Below are 21,885 nucleotides of genomic sequence, written 5' to 3' on the forward strand. Positions count from 1 at the left end.
GAGATTTGTAAAATGCCTTTTCTGAACTTCTCTTAACCCTTTAGATTCTCTTTCCCTCAGTGAGTTGCTAACATTAAGAGATTGTCAGGGTTTTATTTTACATTGGCCTTTATCTCGGTCCGAAACTAAACTTGTAATTTAAAAGAAAACAAAATAGGGGGTGGGCGCGGAGCTTTAATCAATCAGAAAAACAAACAAAGTTGGTTTCACCTTTTTAATTTACCACCACACACATAAGACCTTCTCCTCTCATAACGGGGTGTCATCAGGACTTTTCACTTTGAGTAGTAACCTCAAATCCAGGTAACTTGGGTAAATGGTCACAAAAGGTATACAATACTTTCATAGCATATGATGTTCGTTAAATATGAAGAAACCATGGTTAAATATTTGAAATGGTACATTGTATATATGTCTTATTGTATGTTTACTAACTATACTATTCATACTAAGACGGTATAGCGTTGCTAGAAAAAAAGTTTTAAAGCGTAAACCTGCACATACCACATATCTAAACTGTAGGAAACTATTGTTGAAGGTGTTTTCACCTCTTAATCTGTGGCTCTATGTCCCTGTCATTGAGACAGCAGACCATGAATATGAATTTATTGCGACAGCGATAATATAATTCACATACTGTAGTTCACACTCGATATGGCACTTCAAAGTCATTCACCAGTTGCTTGCTCAGTGCATTTTAGTCTTTCATTAGAATTTTTGAATGGTAAAATGCTTTTTTTAACACTTAATATTACAGTTTATACAGCACTTGGAGAGGCACTTGTGTCAATTAGAATAAGCATCATTGTTGACTTGTTCATAATATAAATACCCATTTTTCTGTCCTTAATCTTGAAAGTGTGATAGAATCCCTTTCAAACGTTGTCTTTTGTTGTCCTCCGTTTCTGCCTGCAGCCAAACACAAACATCAACAAGACTAGACCAGTATCTTTAGCCGATTGTTGATTCTTGTTTCCTCAATACTATAATAGTTGCTGGAAAATGCATAGACCCACTACATCAAATGTTCAAATAAGATATCGCAGACATTTATACTCAAACATCAACTTTCAGAGAAATGTCTGATGTCCATATATTTTTTTTTCTCTTATGTCTGGTTTAATTGATCAAATCTTTTTTATCCAGGCACATGCACAAGATTAACACCTCTTTTTACTATGTATTTGCATTCATAACTACTAATACAGTATACTGTGGTTATTTGTTAGGAACTTGATTATTGAAAATGGGCAAACTCAGTGATGATAAATGGATGTCAACTTCTTTGCTGAGCTATCAGGCACAGAAACTACCACAGCTCTAGCAAATGAGCTTTTCTTTTTCCTTGCTGAAATCTTTGATTCAAGTATTCAAGTAACTCCTTTTACAAATGGGTGTCATGTTTTTAGATGTTTGATGAACAGAAAATGTCTTGGAGAAATTGTGATTCTTGGGTCTTTCTTCTAAATCAGGTATTTGTACAAGGTACCCCCCAAGTCAGCCCAAGACTTTAATGACCAAACGCCATATTTGGAGTCCATAACGTCTTTTGCATTCTACCAACAAGGTTCCCCATGACTGAATGGGTTAATCGTAATTTGTTTGTTTGATTCAGATATTTTGACAAATTAAGATATTCGATTTTATTCTGTATTTTTGCAAATATGGACGTCACATTTGTAATGCATTTGAGCAGTAAACTCATTTGTCATCAGTGAAATTCTTTGCATAGACCAGCGGTTCTCAATTATTTCCTGTCACGCCCCCCCCTACCAAGAAGAAAACAATTCACGCCCCCCCCCCACCACCATTTTTTTTTCCATTTTGTACTAATGTACATGTTCTTTGTATATTAATGTTAGATTGTCAATAAAATATCCCTTAACAAAGGTAAATTGATAAAAAAATATATATAATTTTGACAACAACTACTGTGAGGATCTCGAAACTCAGTATTGTTGTGCAAATATTGATGAGATGATAAATATTTACTCTACGTTTTTTTTTTTACTTTATTAACATGAACAACCAAACAGTTATTCAAACGTACATAATATAGAAAAGACAAAAAGAGCCAGGGGGATTTTAAACAAAAATTCTATATAAATAACATAAAGCAACAGTTTTAATATGTTTACTATACGTTTTTTTTTATGTTTACAATACGTTTGACGTCGAACCTCTTCGTTGTGTTGACTTCAGCCTTTTCCGAGTTCCAGCCAGAGAGCGTCTGCTAAATTGCTCACGTAGCCGTCGTCTTATTTTATGTTTACATACATAATGGTTGTAATACAACATTTCTGTTCATGGTTGCTGGCTCTCCGCCCAAACCCGGTTCGGGTCCGACTTCTGTTAAAATTTGAGCCTACATCGAAGCAATTCATTTTAGCGATTAGCGCGCTTAGCGCCTCCTTGCTCGCCTCCTTGCTCGCCTCCTTGTTTAGCGCGCTACTTGTTTGCGGAGTCGTTTATTTGCCATCACGTAGCTTGTTGCTTCTGCTGTGCGCAGACTTATATATAGTTCAAATAAAGTCCGTTCTGCTGCGGCGCAAGATAGCTTGGCGCGGTGCATCTAAGTAGCGGCGAAAGAAATCACTTCCGGGTCAACGAGTGACAAGGCAATGCTTTTTTTTAATCCGTACTGCGGGACAGGGCGACGCTTTTTTAAATCAGAAATGCGTGACATGGCGACACTTTTTTTAAACCAGTACTGCGTGAACTAGGGGCACAAACAGCTTTGACGAGCTCAAACTCGCGTTGTCTGAGATCGCCTTTTTCGGTCCCAAAATTATGCAAAAAAACATGTTCCCCAGGGTCCCACGTGCCCCACTCAGCATCGCACCGCGACCCACTATTTGAGAGTCACTGGCAAAGACACACAAAATGTCTTCTGCAAAAATAGGTTATACTTACATTATAGTAAGTGCATTTACCGATTAATTGACAAAGAAAAGGGAAGGGAATATTACGAATATATATATATATATTTTAAACAAGCCTAAGAGTTGCATTTTTTTTCGACAAAATCATCAGGTCAGCGCAACTGTCCAATTTGAATAGGATTTAAAAATAAATAAATACATTGCATCACTGAATGCTTCTTCCAATGTAATTTTTGCACATAATGACTCAAACCAAAATTAGTAATTGTTTTTTTAAGAAGATTTATACTTTCTCGACAGTGAAGCAAATGCATACTGTACTTGGGGAAAATAAGTTCCCTTTCAGAAAATAGCCATAAACAGACAGAAACTACCCAACAAGGTTCTATAAAAAATCCTAAAGGACATGATTTACTAGATTCCCATTTTGGATACTACTGTCGTTTTGAATGTAATGATTTTATATCTGTATTTTTCTAATTCAGTTTTGATTGTACTGTAAACTGAAGGTATACAATTTAGTGTTGCATATTTTGATAATAGCTATTGTGGTGAGAAAGCTGCAGACCTATGCAAAGGTATAAGGGGTTAAAAGTTTAAGAATTTATTAGAGCTTTTCCCATTTTGATGTTTTCCTGGCAATACAAATTAAGTTGGTCCAGATTAGTTCACATGACAGGGATAGGGCTGCAATTTGAGTAAGTATATCTTTAAGTTTAAATGTGTCTTTGTTTTTGTAAGGTTTATTAAAATAAAACCATTGGATATGTGGTAGAATATATATAATACAAATACAGTGTATGGTCATATGTTACACTATAAACACTCTACTGTAATGTAGATTGTTAATGTTTTCCTTTTATATTATGTATACAGATACAATATATATGTATATATATGTATGTATGTATATGTATACATGTGTATATATATATATATATACGTGTGTGTATATACGTGTCTGTATATATATATATATATATATATATATATATATATATATAGTCCTACCTACCCCCTATCTAATCCTACCCCCTGTTCTCAATGCATTTTTACTTCATTCAAATTAATACAATAGATTATCCATATGAAATCTTATAGTATATAATATTTACATTACATTCTGTGTTATACATAGAAATTTCACGATTACGCAATTTACTTTGATTTATATCGTTTTTTTGTACTTTACTTTTAAACATGTTTTTGAACACAAATAATTCACACCTTTTCAGGTCAGGATTCTACAGTGGGCAAATGAGTTGAACCTTTTTTTCAATAGGTTTGATGAGATGCCAGTCTCTCCTACTGCAGCACCCACTAACCGCTCCTGCTGAGAACGACAACTGCATCCCTCTGCCCCCACAGTCTTTAGCTCCCAGTCACATCGGACAGTCACCACTCCCTCCTGCTCACTCTTGTTCCTCACAACAGATGAAGGCGAGGAAGGCAGCGGATCCAGATGGCATTTGCTCCCAGCTCCTCAAATCCTGCGCAGACCAGCTGTGTGAAATCGTCCAGCACATGTTCAACCTCTGCCTGAAGTTGGGCTGAGTCCCTCAGCTGTGGAAAACATCCTGCCTGGTCCCGGTGCCAAAGACCCTCCATCATTTCTTAATTCAACACCTACATATGCAAGCCAACATGCAAACATGGCCGCCGAGGGGCAGACACACAGACTGGCAGGTGCTGTCGGTTTGCACCAAAAGTCATGTAAATAGGACCTTGGATTTTCCCATCAATAGGGCAGTTTATCATCTTTGTAACTTTATATCTTCCTCTGAGTGTGACCTTCTCAAGGATAAGAGTTAATTTGACCCTGTCTCAAACCAAACTGAGCCAACATGCTCTGTATTGTCGAGTGACACGCCTAGTCAGGCAAAGTGATGGAACATATAGGAGATAGTGTAGTATGAATTGGGCTAAGACCTAGTAGAAAGGTCACTAAATGTATCCTTAAACAATTCTCTCGTATAGACACTAGATGTCGACAGTACCGACAGCACGCCACTCGGCCTAGTCCAGCCGTGCAAGCTCAGGTCTTGTTATTGATAAAAAATTGTTAAAACATACACATACCAAAGTCAATGCTCTACAATGTTCTTGTTATTGGATAATAAATAGTTAAAACATACACATACCAAAGTCAATGCTTTACAATGCTCTTATGTTTTACACATGCCTCATGATGAATCATATAGCACGAGTGGGTTGGGGGAAAACCCCTAGTTAACTTAGACAGCGAGTCAGGATGACTCGCTGCATAGTTGGACAGCTAGTCAGGATGACTTGCCGTTTGTATTAGACAGATAGTCAGGATGACTAGTTGTTCTAATGTTGGCATGATTATTGCCTGTGTGTTGATATGGAAATACTTACCGCCATTATTGCAGATAGAATTCAGTACCACATCCAAAAACTTGTGAAACCTGATCAGACGGGCTTTATAGCAGGTAGACATGGGGTTGATAACGTAAGAAGGGCCTTAAATCTCCAATTAATAGCACAGAAAAGAAGTACCCCATCATTGTTTCTGAGCTTGGATGCTGAGAAACCGTTCGATCGGGTTGACTTGAACTTTCTGCAACAAACTCTACAATATATGGGTTTTAAGAGTACATTTATCAAATGGATCAATTTTCTTTTATAAAAACCCCAGGTCAAGGGTGAGGGTTAACGGTCACTGCTCTGATTTATACCACTGGGACGCGGTACTAGACAGGGTGAAGTACTTTCCTCCTCATTATTTGCCTTAGCATTGAGCTGCTGGCTGAGTTACTCAGGTCAAACCCACTCATACAGATAATACGAGACGAAACAGATGTCAGTCATAAATTGGCACTCTTTGTGGACAATATTTATTTGTTGTTTGTTGAGAGTCCCATCACTTCTGTGCCTGCCCTGCTCAATAGTCTTAATCAATATAGCAAGGTATCAGGATATAAAATTAACACAAACAAATCTGAAGCACTAATGCTTGTGGGAACATGGCCATTACAATTAGATGATCTTGTTTCTTTCAAGCAGGCTAAACAGGGATTTACATACCTGGGCATAACTCTTACCTCTCACATAACACAACTGTTTTTGTCAAATTATGAAAAATTGTCCAAGGAAATTAAAATGGATTTGAATAGATGGAACGTACTCCCGTTGTCCCTCATGGGAAGGATTGAGTGCATTAGGAGGAATGTTCTTCCAAGGTTACTCTTTTTGTTTCAAAGTCTCCCTATTTTTATACCCCAGTCTGCATTTAGGTCTCTAGATAATTTAATATCAAAATTTATTTGGCCGAACAAAAGGCCAAGAGTTCGCCTAAAAATTTTGATGGCGGATAAAGAATACAGGGGGTTGGGACTCCCCAACATTAAAATGTACTATTGGGCTGCCCAATTAAAAGCAATGGCGGCCTGGATCATATGGGAACGGATGCACACTGGGTTGCGTTGGAGGAGCACTCATTGCCAGGTACATCCCTCTCGACTGTTCCCTTTCTAGGTCTGCACTACCAGAAACAAATACAAATTTTAAATGTATGGGTTAGGAATGCATTGAATGTCTGGAAAAAAAGTGCAAAAACAATGAAAGGGAAGGGTGGCTCTTCCTCGAGCCATGTCCATAAGCGGAAATATTGAGTTCTTCCCATCTCTAACAGACAGAGGCTTTGTTAGATGGGCTGAAAATAGCCTGAGCACTTTGAATCAATTATTTGAAGGAAACGTAATGAAAAGCTTTGCTCAAATAAGTAGCAAATTTAATTTACCCTCAAGCGATCATTTTAGATACCTGCAAATAAGAGATTATTTAACAAAACATGGTGATTGGGATCACATCAGAAGGAACCCAATGCAAATAGAAAAGCATTTCATTCGGATAATTGAGAATGGAAGCGTAATGAAAAAACAAGTGTCCTTAATCTATAAGGAACTAGAGAATGCAATTTCTGGAGAAAATGCGTGTGAAGGCTGAGGAGTTGAAGCCATCTGGGTGGAAGGATGTGGAATGCTATTGAATAATTTTGATACATAGAGAATGAAATTGAATGAGTTTGAATCGTAGAGAATAGAATTGAATGAGAATGTGGAATGATAGTGAATGATGAAAGGTGGAAAGATGTTGAATTATAGTGAATGATGTTGAATGACACTAAATGGAAATGAATATGAATAAATTGATTGAGATAATATTATAATGTAAATTAGTGAATAATGTGAATAATGTTTTTTGGAATGTGGGAGGAACCCGGAGGAAACCCTCATTGAAACATGAATACAATAAATGAAGTGAAGAATGTGAGAGAGGAAAAAGTAATGTAAAATGACTGAAATAAATGTTTTGAATTTCTAACTGAAACTATGTACATGTGAATTGTAAAGATCCATTTGGAATGGATGAATTTCTGACACTCAAATAGAGTAAATCAAGTGAATCCGTTCGAATTTCGTCACTTCCGGTCAACTTCCGGTTGAAAAACGTCACTTTCGGCTCAAATCTGAGTGAACGTAATGACGTCACTTACTGTCGAATGACGTCATTACCAGACGACTCCCGGTTTTGGTGACGTCACTTCCGGTCTACTTCCTGTTCGGTGACGTCACTTCTGGTTCAGTTCTGGTTTGGTGTTGTCAGATGTGGTTCACTGACTGTGGCCGTGACCAAATTAACTGGCCTGGGTCCTCGAAGCCTAAGAAGGCTCCTCCTCTTGTAGCCTATATGGACCGCATAACCCGTGGTGAATTTGGACAGGCTCGATAGCTACGTACAAATAAATAGGCTGCGTCCTTCGATGTCCAATATGGCGGACAGAAGACGTCACTTCCGGTGCCATAAGAACTCTTACGCAGGTGTCCAAATTCACGCAGCCTCCGAGAACTAGCCTTATAATCTGCCCTCGTTTCCATGGAGTTTCCATGGAGACGGGCCCTGAGTGAAGGCTACGAGAATGCAACCTTTGCAGCCTTAAAAGCCTCGCTCTTCTACGCCGTTCTACACTCGCAAGACGCAAACGAACGAAGCCACGTGTTCCGCCTCATCGGAGTGCACTTTCAGATGTAAGTATAAGATAATTTTATTCGTTGCGATATCGGCCAAATATAACTAAGGTAGCTCTAGGAACTCTTGCATAGGAGGTACGGCTGAAACATTTGAATTGTCTTAATTCTGCATGTTAGCATTATTTTATTTAATCTTTGCCTTATGTTTTAGGGAGCAAGGAGATGCCGCGCGGGGAGTACGACAGCCTCTTTACGGGGGCCAAGTTCTCCGCAGCCACAGCATGGAGGTAAAAAAACAATTACTATCGGGAAAAATATTTGACGGGTTATTGTCTTATTTATTTCCATCCATTTAAACATGCATTTAAACTCAAAATATCAAAAAGAAAACGCATAAGAATAGTGAGACCCACTATAGCAATTTTAGTTTCCATTCATCAGCCATTTGTGTTTGAATTAGATTTGCGTTAACACGCAGCTGTTTATTTTAGCACAGAATGTGCCCTGTATAAATTCCATGTACCCCCTGAAATGTGCTCCCCAATTACTGATAATGAATAATATATATATCCCCCTCCACATTAACATGATAAAACGCACTGAAAAGGTCATGAACTAATGTACTGAAGTGCATAAATCTGCATGTTACCCATAACACCAGGATTTCTGACTGTTTGCATCTTTTTTACCCTTTTTTTCATCCTTTATTTTTGCATGCATTTTTATTTATTTAATACAGGAGCATCGTGGAAAAACTTGAGCTGCAGGGCAAAGTGACGCCCCTGCAGGCAAAAAAAATGGGATAATTTAAAAATGACGTATAAAGTATGGAAGTCCAATTTTTTTTTTCTTGTGTGTGAAAATGAAGATATAATTGTTTTATCTTTTTGCTTCTTTTCATATAAAGGATTGCAAAAACCCAGGGACTGGCGAAGGGGTGGCAGGGAGAGCTACTGCCGAGACTTGGCCCTGGTTCGAACTTATGGATGAGTGCTCGGACAGAGACCGTCCATCACCCCCCCTGTCCTAATTGCCTCCATCCCTGAGGAAAGACCAGGGCCAAGTCAGGCCATCCCTGAAGAAATACCAGGGCCAAGTCGTGCCAGGGTGATGCAAGAGGAGGAGGAAAAAGAAGTAGAAGTAGAAGAAGAAGAAGAAGAGCGAGGCCAACAAGCAACGACAGAGAGGGAGAAAGCGAAGGAGAGAGGATGAAATTATCAGACTTTACAGACTCGATTTAGCAATGCGGAGACAGGAATTGGAGAGACAGAGGTTGGCAGAGGAGGGAAGGGCAACTGAGAGGAGGGAGACATTTGAAAAGTTTTTTAGTTTGATGGAAAAGATGATAGATCAAAATAAAAAATGAGTGAAATATGCTTGGTGTTCAAGACTGAAATTTAGATACTTTCAAAACAGATGAACTAGTTCGTATCCCAGTCACATCTTGAGATCAGCTTCTTCAGACAAAATTGAAAAAGCCCAGGTTTGTGAAAGACCAAAACTTTTACAATAATATGAAGGCTCCACCACGTTTATTTTGCTTACAAACTATTAATTTATTGAAAAACTGGTGGACAAACAAAGCATAAATTAAGTACATCATAACTCACAGTAACTATTCACAGTAAATAAAAAGCATTCCCCAGTTCATAACTGTTGCAGGATAAACCTGAGTGTGTCAGTGCTGTTTTGCCAATTCTCGCCTGAGCAGGGACTCATTTGGAGCATGGATGGAACCTTTGTTCCAGGACCCATGACATGGATGGGGCACAAGCAAGAGTCCTGATCTTCCTCTCGTGACTTGAAGTGGAGCATCATACTGGTTGCAGTGTCCACTACATCATCCATTACGTGGGGGTTTGCAGGGATGGTTGGGGCAATAGATGGCTGCCATGTCACTACAAAAGATAGATTTATTAACCATTCATTACATTGTATATGAATCTATTTTTCCATCTTCTGATATTTTGCCATGTTTGTGTGGCTGTGCTGTTTGATGAACAGTTAAAGATTATTTTGTGGCATATTTGATGGGATGATTGCTCAAATACCATTCGGCAGTTACAAGTATTTAAATACCTAAATATACTCATGGTCCTCTGGTACCTCCTCCAGGGCAGACACCTGAGCAGACAGGTGGTCCCTCCACTGCACTCCAGCGACTGTGTCAGCCACCTCTTCCACAGCAGCCTCCTCTTCCCCTTCGTCCTCCGAGGCCATGAGGTCTCCCACCCCAAGGCAGATGTTGTGGAGGACGGCACAGGCAGCGACATATTAGCTATATTTGATAGTTATTGCACTGAAAAGGACATTATTTGATCCTGAATAAAGAGCAACATATTGAAAGTATAAGTATCACTTGTACTTTTTTTTATTTACTTACATGTGGTGCAAAGGTGTGGTGCACCTCCAGGGCGTGGAAAAAGATGGTCCGTAATCTCACCTTCATCATTCCAAAGGCACGCTCAATAATAGAGCGTGCCTTGGAATGATGAACGTTGAAGCGCCGGGCCCCCACGCCCTGCACCGGCCGCTTATAAGGAGTGATGAGGGGGAGTGGTCGCTGGAGGCACGGATACCCTCCATCTGCCAAGATGAAGTGCCGTGGAGGAGGATACATGTGCCGGAGGACCCTGGAGTCATGGACTGATCCAGGCCAACCCACGTATATGTCCAGAAAGCGACCCTGATGGTCACACACAGCTTGCATGATTATGCTGCTGAAAAGCTTGCGGTTCTTGTAGTCATGACCATCAGGGCCACTTGGAGGCTTGATTCGGACATGACAACCACCTATTGCTCCGGCAGCTCTTGCAAATGCATGGTGCCTCGCCAGCCCTGCAAATCCCTGGGTCACTGCCTGAAGGTCTCCTGCAGTGTTGGGGAAGTGGATGACTCTGTGGCAAAGAGCCACCACTTCCCCAGTGACCCGGTGGATGATGTAGTGGACAGTGGACCGCGGCATCCCAAATGCTCGTGCCACCACCCGATATGATGCCCCACTCGCCAGCCAGAAGAGAAAGACAAGGACCTCTATCTCGACACCCCATCCATGTCGTCGGTCTTGGTCCAGGAGGTTCAGCAACACTCTGAATGAGTCCCTGCTCAGGCGAAAGTCTGTTTGGAGATCCTCTCCATTGAAAAAACGATCCAACACCGGCACACCCAGGTTAATCCTGCAGTATGGACTTCTTGGCTGTTAATGTTTTGAATAAAAAAAACAAAAACATGAACGCATTAATTATTGTACTTGTTTCGTTTGCTTGCATCATTCCTACAGTATCACCAACTTAATTTTAATAACTCTGGCCCTAAACTCTCTAGTGGTATTCTGGTGTTTTGCCATATGTAAAAGTATGTGGTTGGTTACAAACTAATCACGGGGACAATAAAGCCATCACAAGTATCTAAATTCATAAAAACTCTTTAGGAATGTGTACAATTATATCATTTCCATTCAATATTCGTTCTATTATGAAGCTAACACATGTACTACTGAAGTTATGTTTTGGGGTTTTACTGGCTATGTTTTTAGTTCATCTGTAACAATCACGTTATAACCCTATTGACCTGTCAATGTTGGTAATAGTGTGAAAATGCTGATAGACGTATTTGGAACTTACTTCATTCCTTCGATAAAGGACAACTCTGCGATGGGAAAGCGTGATACTCCTCTCCTCAAGAACAAAATTTAAATAAACTAAAAAGTGAAATAAAATGAAGAAAAGTTTGGGTTCCATCGTTCAAAATGAAATATTAATACAAATATTTTGCTTAGCCGATGCCTTCGGTCTGGCGCTCGTCGCAGATTATCCATTGATTATCCAAGCCGTTTATAAACAGCGGAGCAATGTATATGTGGGCGGAACGTAAATGTTGCGCCAAGCGGCCTTAGCTCAGGGGCCGTCTCCATGGAAACGAAGACCGATTCCAAGGCTGGATTCGAAGGTCGCACGTGACAGCGTGAATTTGGACACCACGCGCGGCCGTGTCGTGCCGAAAGTGACGTCATGCGGCCGAAAAAGCAGCCTTCAGAGGTTGCAGCCTGTTAATTTGGACACGGCCTGTGTATTTGGCATCCTTCTCCAAGATTGCTGACTCACTGAGGGGGGGCTACCGCAGTGGGCCGGGGTTTGGGGGTGGCACTGGGGTGCTGCTAAAGTAAATAGGAGATAAACCCCATCAAGGGTGAGTTGAATGAGCTAATGGTTCATATGGAGGTGAAGGGGTGAGGGGGGGTAATTGAAGGGGGGGGGACCGGGGGGGGCTAAATGGAAGCCTGCATGGCGTGGATTTTTGGAATTGATTGAAGTCGGAATGATGAAAATCAGATGAAAAATGGGGAACCTGTAGCGTGTCGAAGAAGGGGGTGGGGGGGCTGTTAAAGTAAATCCGAGATAAACCCCACCAAGGGTAAGTTGAATGAGCTAATGATTCGAATGGAGGTAAAGGGCGGCGGGGGGGGGGGTTAATTTGTGTGTGGGGGGGGGGTTAAATTGAAGCCTGAATGGCGTGAATTTTACGAATTGATTCAAGTTGGAACGGTGAGAATCGGATGAAAAATGGGGCAGCTGTAGCATGTAGAAAGAGTGCAATTTGGAATGGATAAATGGTTGAATTTTTGAAGGGTGAATGAGGTGAAAGTGTGAGAGGGGATACGGCAATGGGAAATGAATGACTTGAATGTGTTAAATATCAAATATGAAGCATTTAATAGTGAAATGTTAAATCTCCCATTGGAAATGAATGGAATTTTTGTGGGTGAATAAAGTGAAATGATGAATTATGGGAAATAGGTGAAGATGTGAAATATGGAAGCACGCATGGCGTGAATATTTGGAATGGATTGAAGTTGGAACTGTGAAAATCGGATGAAATATGTGGAAGCAGTGGCGTGCCAAAGAAGAGCAATTGGGAATGGATGAATTTTTGAAGGGTGAATGAGGTGAAAGTGTAAAAGGAGATACTGGAATGTGAAATGAATGACCTGAATGGGTTAAATTTTAATTATGAAGCATTTAATAGTGAAATGTTGAATCTCCCATTGGAAATGAATGGGGTTTTTGGGGGTGAATAAAGTGAATTCCATGGTGAACTATGGGAAATAGGTGAAGACATGAAGAATACAAGCACGCTTCGCGTTTTGCTAAGTAATGGGCATAACACTTGGAAAACGGTACTCGCTGATAAATTGTCATGTCAGACGACCCTGAGAGGACGCAGAATTAGTCTCTTTGAAGAATAGTGTTTCTTGGAAAAGAGCTTTTTATTCATGGGTCTGAAAGGGACCTGTGTAGTAAAAAGAGAGCTATTTTTGTGTCAGACATACAGAGGCCAGCACCCCATAGGAGAACGCACTCTAGTGTGAGTGTAAAAGACCATTCAAAGTGAATGGGGCTACACTGCGACCTGCTGCGCTGGTCGACAGTGAAGATACTGATAGTGTATCTTGCAGCGCGAGCCGCAAAGTGCTCACAGAAAGTGGGGGGTGAGTCTAGGGATAGGGCCACCCTCTTGGGAGGAGAGTGAGAGGGGGTCCTCAATTTGAGCAACAAAATTGAGGAGCAACTGAGGGAGAGTCAGATTTGAGCCAGAATAGTGAAGGAGATTGCAGCTGAACTACTCAGTGGAGTAGAGAGGCAATTCCCTGAACCTTCTTGATGATAAAGTACGTTTTGTGTTATTTAGGCGTTCCTTTTTGGATACGTTTACCTATCACTTTTGTAGGATATCTTCGATTTCCATTTTTGTTTCAATTACCTTATTCCTTATTGTCGTATTGCGGAGTGCCTCGCGACATTTATTTCCCTTTTGCCTTGATAGCTGATACCTTACCCCTTACCGTTAGCCGAAACAGGCGCCCTTCCTATCTCTCTTCCCTGCTCTTTCCTTTTTACCTTTTTGAACAGATTTGGAAGATCGACCTGATAGGTTGATCATTTTTCATCGCAGAAGGAATTTTTTAAGATTTTCCATTTTTGCACTTGGATAAATTTTGATTTTTCCCTTTTTCCCTTGGATTAATTTTTAACCTTTTTTTCAGATTGAATGAATTTTTGACTATTGAAGGTATAGTAACTATTTGTTCAAATCTAGAAAACATCCCACTGTATAGTACAGGAACTCAGCTGTCGAGGACAGGTGACACGCTCAAAGCTGATAGTCCTTGTGTGGAAAGAAGCAGCGCACGAAAGGCGACGCTGAGTAACCAGGAGCTGTAGTACGTCCCGATCCCAAAGCGCACGGGAAGGCTTCAGAAATAGGCAGCTCCGCTCCTACAACTTGAGAACAGCAAGGCGGGCTGTAGAATACGCTTAGAGAATGGCCGAGGGAGAGACAGGCGGCAAGGTCTACTCCTCGGTCTTTACAACGACACAAATTACAGAGAAGACTTGTATTACACAGTGGAAGCATAGTTAAAAGGCAACCTAGATTAAAAAAGGTCCTGGAGTCATGGAATCCATCCGTTTGACCGGAGGAGCTTCCGACAGTGGTTGATGATGCCGGTGCGGAGGATGGCCAGTATTGCATAAAAAAACCCGGAGAACAGGTGTGATGACCGCCACCCGCTTCAGGGTTTCAGCCACAGGGAAGTTACTGGTTGGCTTGAGTGGTGGATTAGCATGATGGAGTAATACAGAGTGGTCGTACTAGTGAGTACAGACCTTATGTGGGACCCGATAGTTAAAACTTTAGCCGGAATGGCTGATATAAAATACGAACTGGTGGGCCTTGAATAGACGAGGGCAGCGTCTAAGTACAAGCAACACCAGGAGTTACGTGAAACGATAAAAAGACTTGCGGAAGAAAGAAAAGGGTGAGGTCTGAGAATCGCTAGTGAGGGAGAAGAAGACGATAATTTTCCCGACATGGAGCTAACTACGCTAGAAAGCTCAGAAATGCTTATATGCATGAAAAGAGTAGAAGGGGAACAGAAAGAAAAACAGACAATGTTACAGCAGATGTGTCCCCTGATCAGAACAGAATCTCTGCAGTTTTTTGCCGGTAGAGACCAAAAAATGTTGCGTCGGAAATGGGATAACTGTGTCACTATGTAGGGAACCCATGGGACATATGTGGGGACGCTCTCATAGTACTCACAGACAAAGAATTACAACCACATAGTCGGAGATTTAGCGCAAACCTTAGCCTTGTTGCGGGAGGAGACTATGTGGCGGAATTAGAAGAAGAGATAAAACGGCGGAATTTGGTCTCTCAGAAAGAAACTCAAATGCTCGTAACTAGTGGCGGAAAAACACAATATTATAGGATTGTCCATATTCCTGTACCAGTATGGACAGCAGCTGCAGAGCAAGCCCATTATTTGGGAGAAATAACAAAAGCATTGGAAAGCGGCATCAACGCCGGCTTAAAATAATAAAAGGGCGCGGGGTGAAAGGACTCTAACCCGTTCTTCCCCTCCCCTTCCATCGCCCTCTGACCTGTTGGACGGAGAGCCGGTTTGGGACCCATTATCCTGATTGATCCCCCGGGTAAGTGGAATCTGACAGTATGAAAGTGTACTGGACTATGGCCGCGCAAGGCCACCTCCAGGTAAAGACGAACAGTCAGTTCTTACCTGTCCCCTGATGGGAATTATTCATCTTTTGATGATACTGCTTCTTGCTGGGGATGTTGAATTAAATCGCGGGCCCCAATTCCTTAGTCCTGATTTTTTTGATGAGTTACAAACACAGCTATTTTGGCCACCACTACAGCAACCTAAAATACAACCACTGCTAGCTGGGCTACTACCACAGAGGGCCTTGTCACGGTGCCAAGCTAGCCTTCAACTCAACATTGCAAAAACAAAGGAGATCGTCATCGACTTTAGGAGGAACAAGACTGTGCTACCCCCCCTCTACATCAGAGGTGAATGCGTGGAGAGGGTCCACACATTCAAGTTCCTGGGAGTACAGATCTCCGATGACCTCTCCTGGAAACACAACACCACAACAGTGGTAAAGAAGGTCCACCAGCATCTGCAATTCAAAATTCAACCTGGACAAGAAGCTGCTGCTGGCCTTCTACCACTCGTCCATCGAGAGCCTGCTGACCGACTGCGTCTCCCTCTGGTACAGCAGCTGCACTGAGGCAGACAGAGTAAGGCTCCAGAGGACAGTCAAAACGGCGCAGAGGGTTATAGGCTGCCCTCCCCGCTCCCTGTCGGACATCTCCACCACCCGGTGCCTCAGCAGAGCTCTCAATATCGTCAAAGACAATACTCACCCGAACTCACACCTGTTTGACCTGTTGCCTCTGGCAGGCGCTACAGGTGCATCAAATCAAAGACTAATAGACTGAAAAACAGTTTCTTTCCGAGATCCATCTCCATTCTGAACTCTCACACACACACACAGACAACCACCCTGACCTTGCAGAACAGCAACGTAATGTGTTTTTATTTATCCAATTTCGTATTATTTTCCATCTCATTATTTATTCTTTTATTTATCTAATTTATATACTTGATTGAATTATTGTTGTATTGCACTGGAGAGGAAAGCTCTCGAATCTCGTTGCACACTGTACAATGACAATAAAGGAATTTCTGATTTTTCAACCACCACTGGCCCGGTCTCCTCCACTGATTTGGATACCCCTTTGCAAAACCAGGCCACTGGGCCTCTCCCGTTGATGTTTTACATTCGGGATCATATTAAATGTAAACAGATTCATTGGTCATTTATGAACAATCTGGAACATGTGGGGTTAAACAGAACAGTTTCCCCACAAATGTCCTTCATATTGATTGGAATCTATAGACCTCCATCATCTCCCAGTATTTTTTATGAGCATTTGCTGGGCATTCTTAAAGAACTCGATCTTAAGAAAGAAATAATTTTACATGGGGATTTTAATGAAAACTGGAATGGCAGAGTAAATTGAAACTTAAATCACTGACAGACAGCCTCGACCTATTACAAGTTGTTAAAGAGCCTACTAGAATAAGTACATCAACAGAAACATGCAAAGATTTGGATTTGTTTTTTAGTAACAAAAGGGAAAAAATACAAAAAATATACCATATGATAACAGGTCTATCTGATCACAATATAACTGTCCAAAAATAGGTTTTGGGACCGCTGCTGTTTAGCTTGTACATAAACGACCTTCCACACCATTGTCCATCAGACGATGCAGTTTTTTATGTACAGGCAAAAACAGAACATCAAGCTGCACAATATCTATCAGCAGCCATGTTTGATGTGTCAAACTGGCTAGAACGTTCTCATTTACATCTGAATGTATAAAAGACTGTCTGTATGTTCTTTTCAATGAGGAGGTGTGCTGATACAAACCCCAACGTATTTGTGCAAGGAACGAGAATTGAGGTTGTACAGGAGTTTAAATATTTAGGAATCATGTTGGACTCACAGTTAGAGTTTAGACAACAAATAAAAAGATTAATGAAGCTCATGAAACTTAATCTCTCTGATTTTAGCTATATTAGGAATAATTCTCTGACTTTAGAAATATTAAGAATAATTTAACTCTTGATTCATCAAAACTGTTTTTAAATGCCATGATAATGTCACATAATCACTTATTGTCTAACTAGTTGGGCAATGGCATGTAAATCCACACTAAAGCCTGTTGAAATTGCATACAGTCTTTGAAAATCTTGGACACAAAGCCCAACACATACCACCACTGTGAAATTCGGAAGAAATATGAACTTCTGAGCTGGGAAAATATTCTGATTGTATACTTGTATATAAAATTCTCCATGGTCTGGCTCTACCTCCACTAAATAAATATGTCCAGAAGAATATGAACAGGTCAACCCAAACAGGGTCTAGAGGTGACTGTATCGTTCCATTCAGAAAAGGTACTTTTGGCCAGTCAGTGTTTTTGTACAGAGCATCTCACGCCTGGAACACAATACCAAAGGCCATACGAGACATACCCACTCTCACGTCCTGTGGGAAACACCTAAAAACCTGGCTTCTTGAAAATCAAGCCTGTAATCGCATTTCTTCTCCGTTTATGCGATTACCATAGAGTAGGAAACCCTCTGTTTGTAATTATTGTTTATGAATATGACTTTGCAATTGTTTGGCTGGAATCTGTTTTTTATTTTTTTTGTGACATCATATACATACAAACAAATACATGTAGGTGAATAATGTCATTAGTGTTGTTGGAATTTATCTTTATATCAATGTTAGAATTTAACTTTAACCCAATGTAAACTCAAATAAGTAATCTGACTCCAATTTGCGACCTTACCCAACTCTCACTCATCCAACAATATGCACGCTCGTTCTGCAATAGAAAGGTATCAGGAAGCCGGCATTTTCACGCACAAAGTGGATTTATTCCCAATACAGATTTTCTACATGGCACCTGGATCTCGGGTCCCTCTCAATACAACTCTACACCTCTCTTGCCACCAGCGAATGTGTTCTACCTCCGAGTTGCCCAGTACTGATTCATACTATACAACATGCAAAATGGCACAGACAAAGGCATCCTGGCATGATTCTATTGGCTATGTGTATTGCAGTTAACTTTAGCTCGCTCTCATTGGTCTTTCTCCTCCCGCCGAATCCCGTGGCTCCTCCTGCGTGCGATCCCCCGATGGCCGCTCCTTCCCGGAGTCATCTCGTCTCGCTCAGCACCTTCTGCTTCTAAAACATTCCATTCTTGCACAACCCTCGCAACCAGTTTCGCTTCACCAGTCACACTCTCAGCATTTTACAATATCACATTTTCATACATTGGATGCACCAACATCTAATGAACTATGTTAAGCTCAAACTCTTATATTCCTTTAATAGTCAAATGTATGAAATCCTTTAAGTGTAACCGAAGTTTAGACCATGCTAATGACCAGACACTCAGAGGAATGCAGGAAGATTAGATCACAGCTGCACCACAGGAGGTGTGAACGAGACCCCTCTGAAACAATGGACTTCCATGCCAGGATCACAAAAGTGGCTCCGAGCAGTCTAACCTTTGTTCAGTTTTAAATTGACTGCCATTTACATTATCCTTTAATCCCTCTCATGACCTCAGACATCTGAGGTCATCACTTGAACACCTTATTTCATTGCTGCACACGAGCTCGACATCACTTGCCATAAAACTAAAACACATCAAACAATTAGTAAAAGAATAAGAATCAGTAGAAAATTTCCTTCCCTCCTTATGGCCTCAGGTCCCCGAGGCCATCTTTCCATACTCACATCCTGGACTCCCGGAGGGCCACGGCTACCTCCGCCTCCTGGGGGTCCTTTTGAGGGATCATCATGTACTGACCACCCGGAGGGAGTGGCCCCAACGTGCGTTCTATTGTCTTAACAGTTAATGATCTGATACATGGAATACAGCAACATCCGCATAACACCATAATAGCGGCAAACACAGCGATAGAAATCAGTACTGATGCAATCAGGCTTTTATATTTACCAAAGATGTTGAACCAGTCAGAATACCAACTGGTGTCCACACCTGAGTGCTCCTTCATTTTGTTACTTAGCGTGCGCAGACCCTCCAATGCCTTGGTAAGGCGACCGTCAGGAGATGTATTGTTGGGAATCAGAGTACAACACTGATCCCCAAAAATACCACACACCCCTCCTCTTTCGGATAACACCATATCTAAGCTTATTCTGTTCTGGAATCCCATAAGAGACGTGGCAGCCAATTGCTCATGCACTGCCTGGAGTGCTGAGGTGGTAAAATTCGCCAATCGTTGGACATTATAGTGGACATAATTAATCCGGTCCACATTTTTGTTTACTGTAACGAACAGGAAAAGACTCTCCCATCCTGCTGCAATTTGATCCACCAATTTATACTCGTCAGGGATCCCTCTTGGAACTCCAATTGCATCTATATACGTGGGATCTCCTGCATTCAACCATTCTTGCATGTCCCTTCTCTTCCTGTTAAGGAAGGGGATTCTTCCCCATTGTCCAACACCTTCCCACTCCATTTTGGCCAGATCTAAGGCTGTCACACTAACTGGCATGATCAGCGTTACCAGGGCGCACTTACCTGAGGCATTGGTGGGAAGCCTATCGTACAGCACTTTCTCTCCACACCACAGCCAAACATCATCACGAGCGAGAGGGATTCCTACTGGCAAAGACACATTTTCATTACACCATGACTCCTGGAGATTTCCAATCCCAGGACCAGTCCCATTTAACTTTTAGGCAGGTGAACTTTTGTTTTGCAACTTGGGTGTCAAAAATAGGCTCTTTCTTTTTTATTCCCACATCATTCCATGGGTGTGTCCAATTAAAATTGTCACCCAAGTGTTCACCTGTGTCGGTTGTTTACATTTCAGATTTAGCAGTAGTTGTTGTGTCTGTGTCAGCGTCTTACCATCATCTCGCTCTGCTCCATACCATACCATTCCATTACATGCTCCTTTCGCTCCATCACTTCTGTCATCCCGCATCCTATGTTCAAACGCCAACATCGTCCACACAAAGCACACGCCAGCAGGCAAAATAGTCAATAAGTTAAACATTTGCATCGTCATCGTCTTTGTTCAGACTCGAAAGTGTCTGACTTTGATCCAATTCATGCCATCTACACATTCCCTCTCTTGACCTGCCCGTCCGGGCGGTCAACCTCCAAGCTCAACCTTGGCGGGCACAAATACCGGGGCCGGGCGCAACTGTGAGTTATGGTACCACTTTTGTCCCGTAGTTCCCAATTGGATGGCGTGCGAGGTTCTAGCCAGAATTCTAAACTGTCCTTATCAGCGAGATTGAGTCCACCTCCGGGAAAGCACCCGGAGGTTGATGTACGGAGTGATGTCCGACTCCAGTGATGCTGAGTTCACTTAGTTCAAATATCTAACTGTGTTCCGAGATTACAAATTAAGCCTCGAGCTAACGCTCCAATTTCGACCGTTAATTGACAAATTTTAAAGCAACCCAAATGAAATAGTAACCATTTATGCTTAAAATAAAAAATCCCAAAACTATAATAACGCAGATACCGAATTAAACCTCTATTTTTTCTTTTTTTTTTTTTTTTATGGGAAGAAAAGGTGCTCTACAAGACATAGACAGCTCAAAGACCGCTGCAGTCTTCACCTCCTATTGTCTCATGATTGGCTCAATCCACCTACAGGCTGTGCCCACACTGATTCTGTCAACTGGGGGAGGGGGTAGAGACAGTAAAAACATCGCGGAGCTGTGGAGCCGAGCCCCAACTCAGTCGGGCCCTGGGTCCACAACACCTCTGGCAGAGACACACACAGAACTACCATTTCCGAGCGACCCTTCCCTGGAAATTTTGAAATTTAGTAATGTTCCCAAAACCAAAGAATTTGTAGTCGGTGCTGATATATGATCTCCCGATTGTGCAACAACTATGGGGTCTAGACCTCTAGTATGATGACGCTCATCAATATTCAATGCGATTTGTGGCTCGGCGAAAGTAAACAATTCATACCATTTCCGCTGCTCAGGGACAAGGCACGCGTGCGAGGCAACGCCAGTAGACATAACAAATATATAATTCTAACGCAAGATGCACTCATGACTAAATTTGGATGAGTGCATTTTTGATAAACCAAATCATGTTCGTGATCACATGTACAATGTGATATGTCAATTGGTGAATTGAAAGGGTGGCGGTTGCTAAACCACTCAGACCAGAGCAAGAACAGGGCATACCCACCGCGGGAGGATGGGAACCAGGTTTCAGAGCTGCCCTCAAATGTTTCAGTTCAGTTTAGCCACTGGGAAGGAAGAGAGCACGACATATGCTCCCTCCGACGGATGTGCAGAGTCAAGTTCAGTCCCATCCGGGAATGCCACTCGAATTCCAGTGTTCGTTCAGTCAATGGCAGTGACTCAGGCACTCTTGAGAGTCCACATGGCTCAGTGGGGGTTGCGGAAGGAGCTCATAGCTCGCCCCAATATCCAGCACCATCGAAAACTTGTCCATCCACCGTCCCCGGACTGCTAGGACCTGCTAGTCCTCGAATGCTGAAGCTCCGCTGCCCCCTGTCATGGAATGGGGTACGAGCGGGTTTG

General features: G+C 41.8%; 2 protein-coding genes across 3 annotated transcripts in view; both read left to right on the forward strand.

Moving 5' to 3' along the window:
- bbx (BBX high mobility group box domain containing) overlaps window positions 1-3,674 on the forward strand; it is a 43,474-nt gene extending 39,800 nt beyond the window's left edge. For both annotated transcript variants that reach the window (XM_088279290.1, XM_088279291.1), the window contains one exon: window positions 1-3,674. This exon is cut by the window's left edge and continues 173 nt beyond it. The gene's annotated coding sequence lies outside the window, so the exon portion shown is untranslated.
- Window positions 3,675-4,223: 549 nt separating this feature from the next.
- LOC148319708 (uncharacterized) lies at window positions 4,224-10,283 on the forward strand. The gene is made up of 3 exons (XM_088278843.1): window positions 4,224-7,933; window positions 8,088-8,163; window positions 8,784-10,283. Exons 1-3 carry the CDS (start codon window positions 7,782-7,784, stop codon window positions 8,904-8,906), a joined length of 351 nt encoding a protein of 116 aa, XP_088134969.1. The 5' UTR covers window positions 4,224-7,781; the 3' UTR covers window positions 8,907-10,283.
- Window positions 10,284-21,885: the final 11,602 nt, after the last annotated feature.

This window comes from Idiotropiscis lumnitzeri, chromosome 17 (genome assembly GCF_059441095.1).
Source record: "Idiotropiscis lumnitzeri isolate Australia: NSW breed Sydney's pygmy pipehorse chromosome 17, RoL_Ilum_1.0, whole genome shotgun sequence".
Lineage (NCBI taxonomy): Eukaryota > Metazoa > Chordata > Actinopteri > Syngnathiformes > Syngnathidae > Idiotropiscis > Idiotropiscis lumnitzeri.

Bases quoted from the DNA above. Each gene is read 5' to 3' on its own strand.
- LOC148319708 (XM_088278843.1), top strand. From the start codon at position 7,782: ATGGAGTTTCCATGGAGACGGGCCCTGAGTGAAGGCTACGAGAATGCA. The intron at 7,934-8,087 runs GTAAGTATAAGA...CTTATGTTTTAG, and splicing joins ATCGGAGTGCACTTTCAGAT to GGAGCAAGGAGATGCCGCGC. The intron at 8,164-8,783 runs GTAAAAAAACAA...TTTCATATAAAG, and splicing joins TCCGCAGCCACAGCATGGAG to GATTGCAAAAACCCAGGGAC.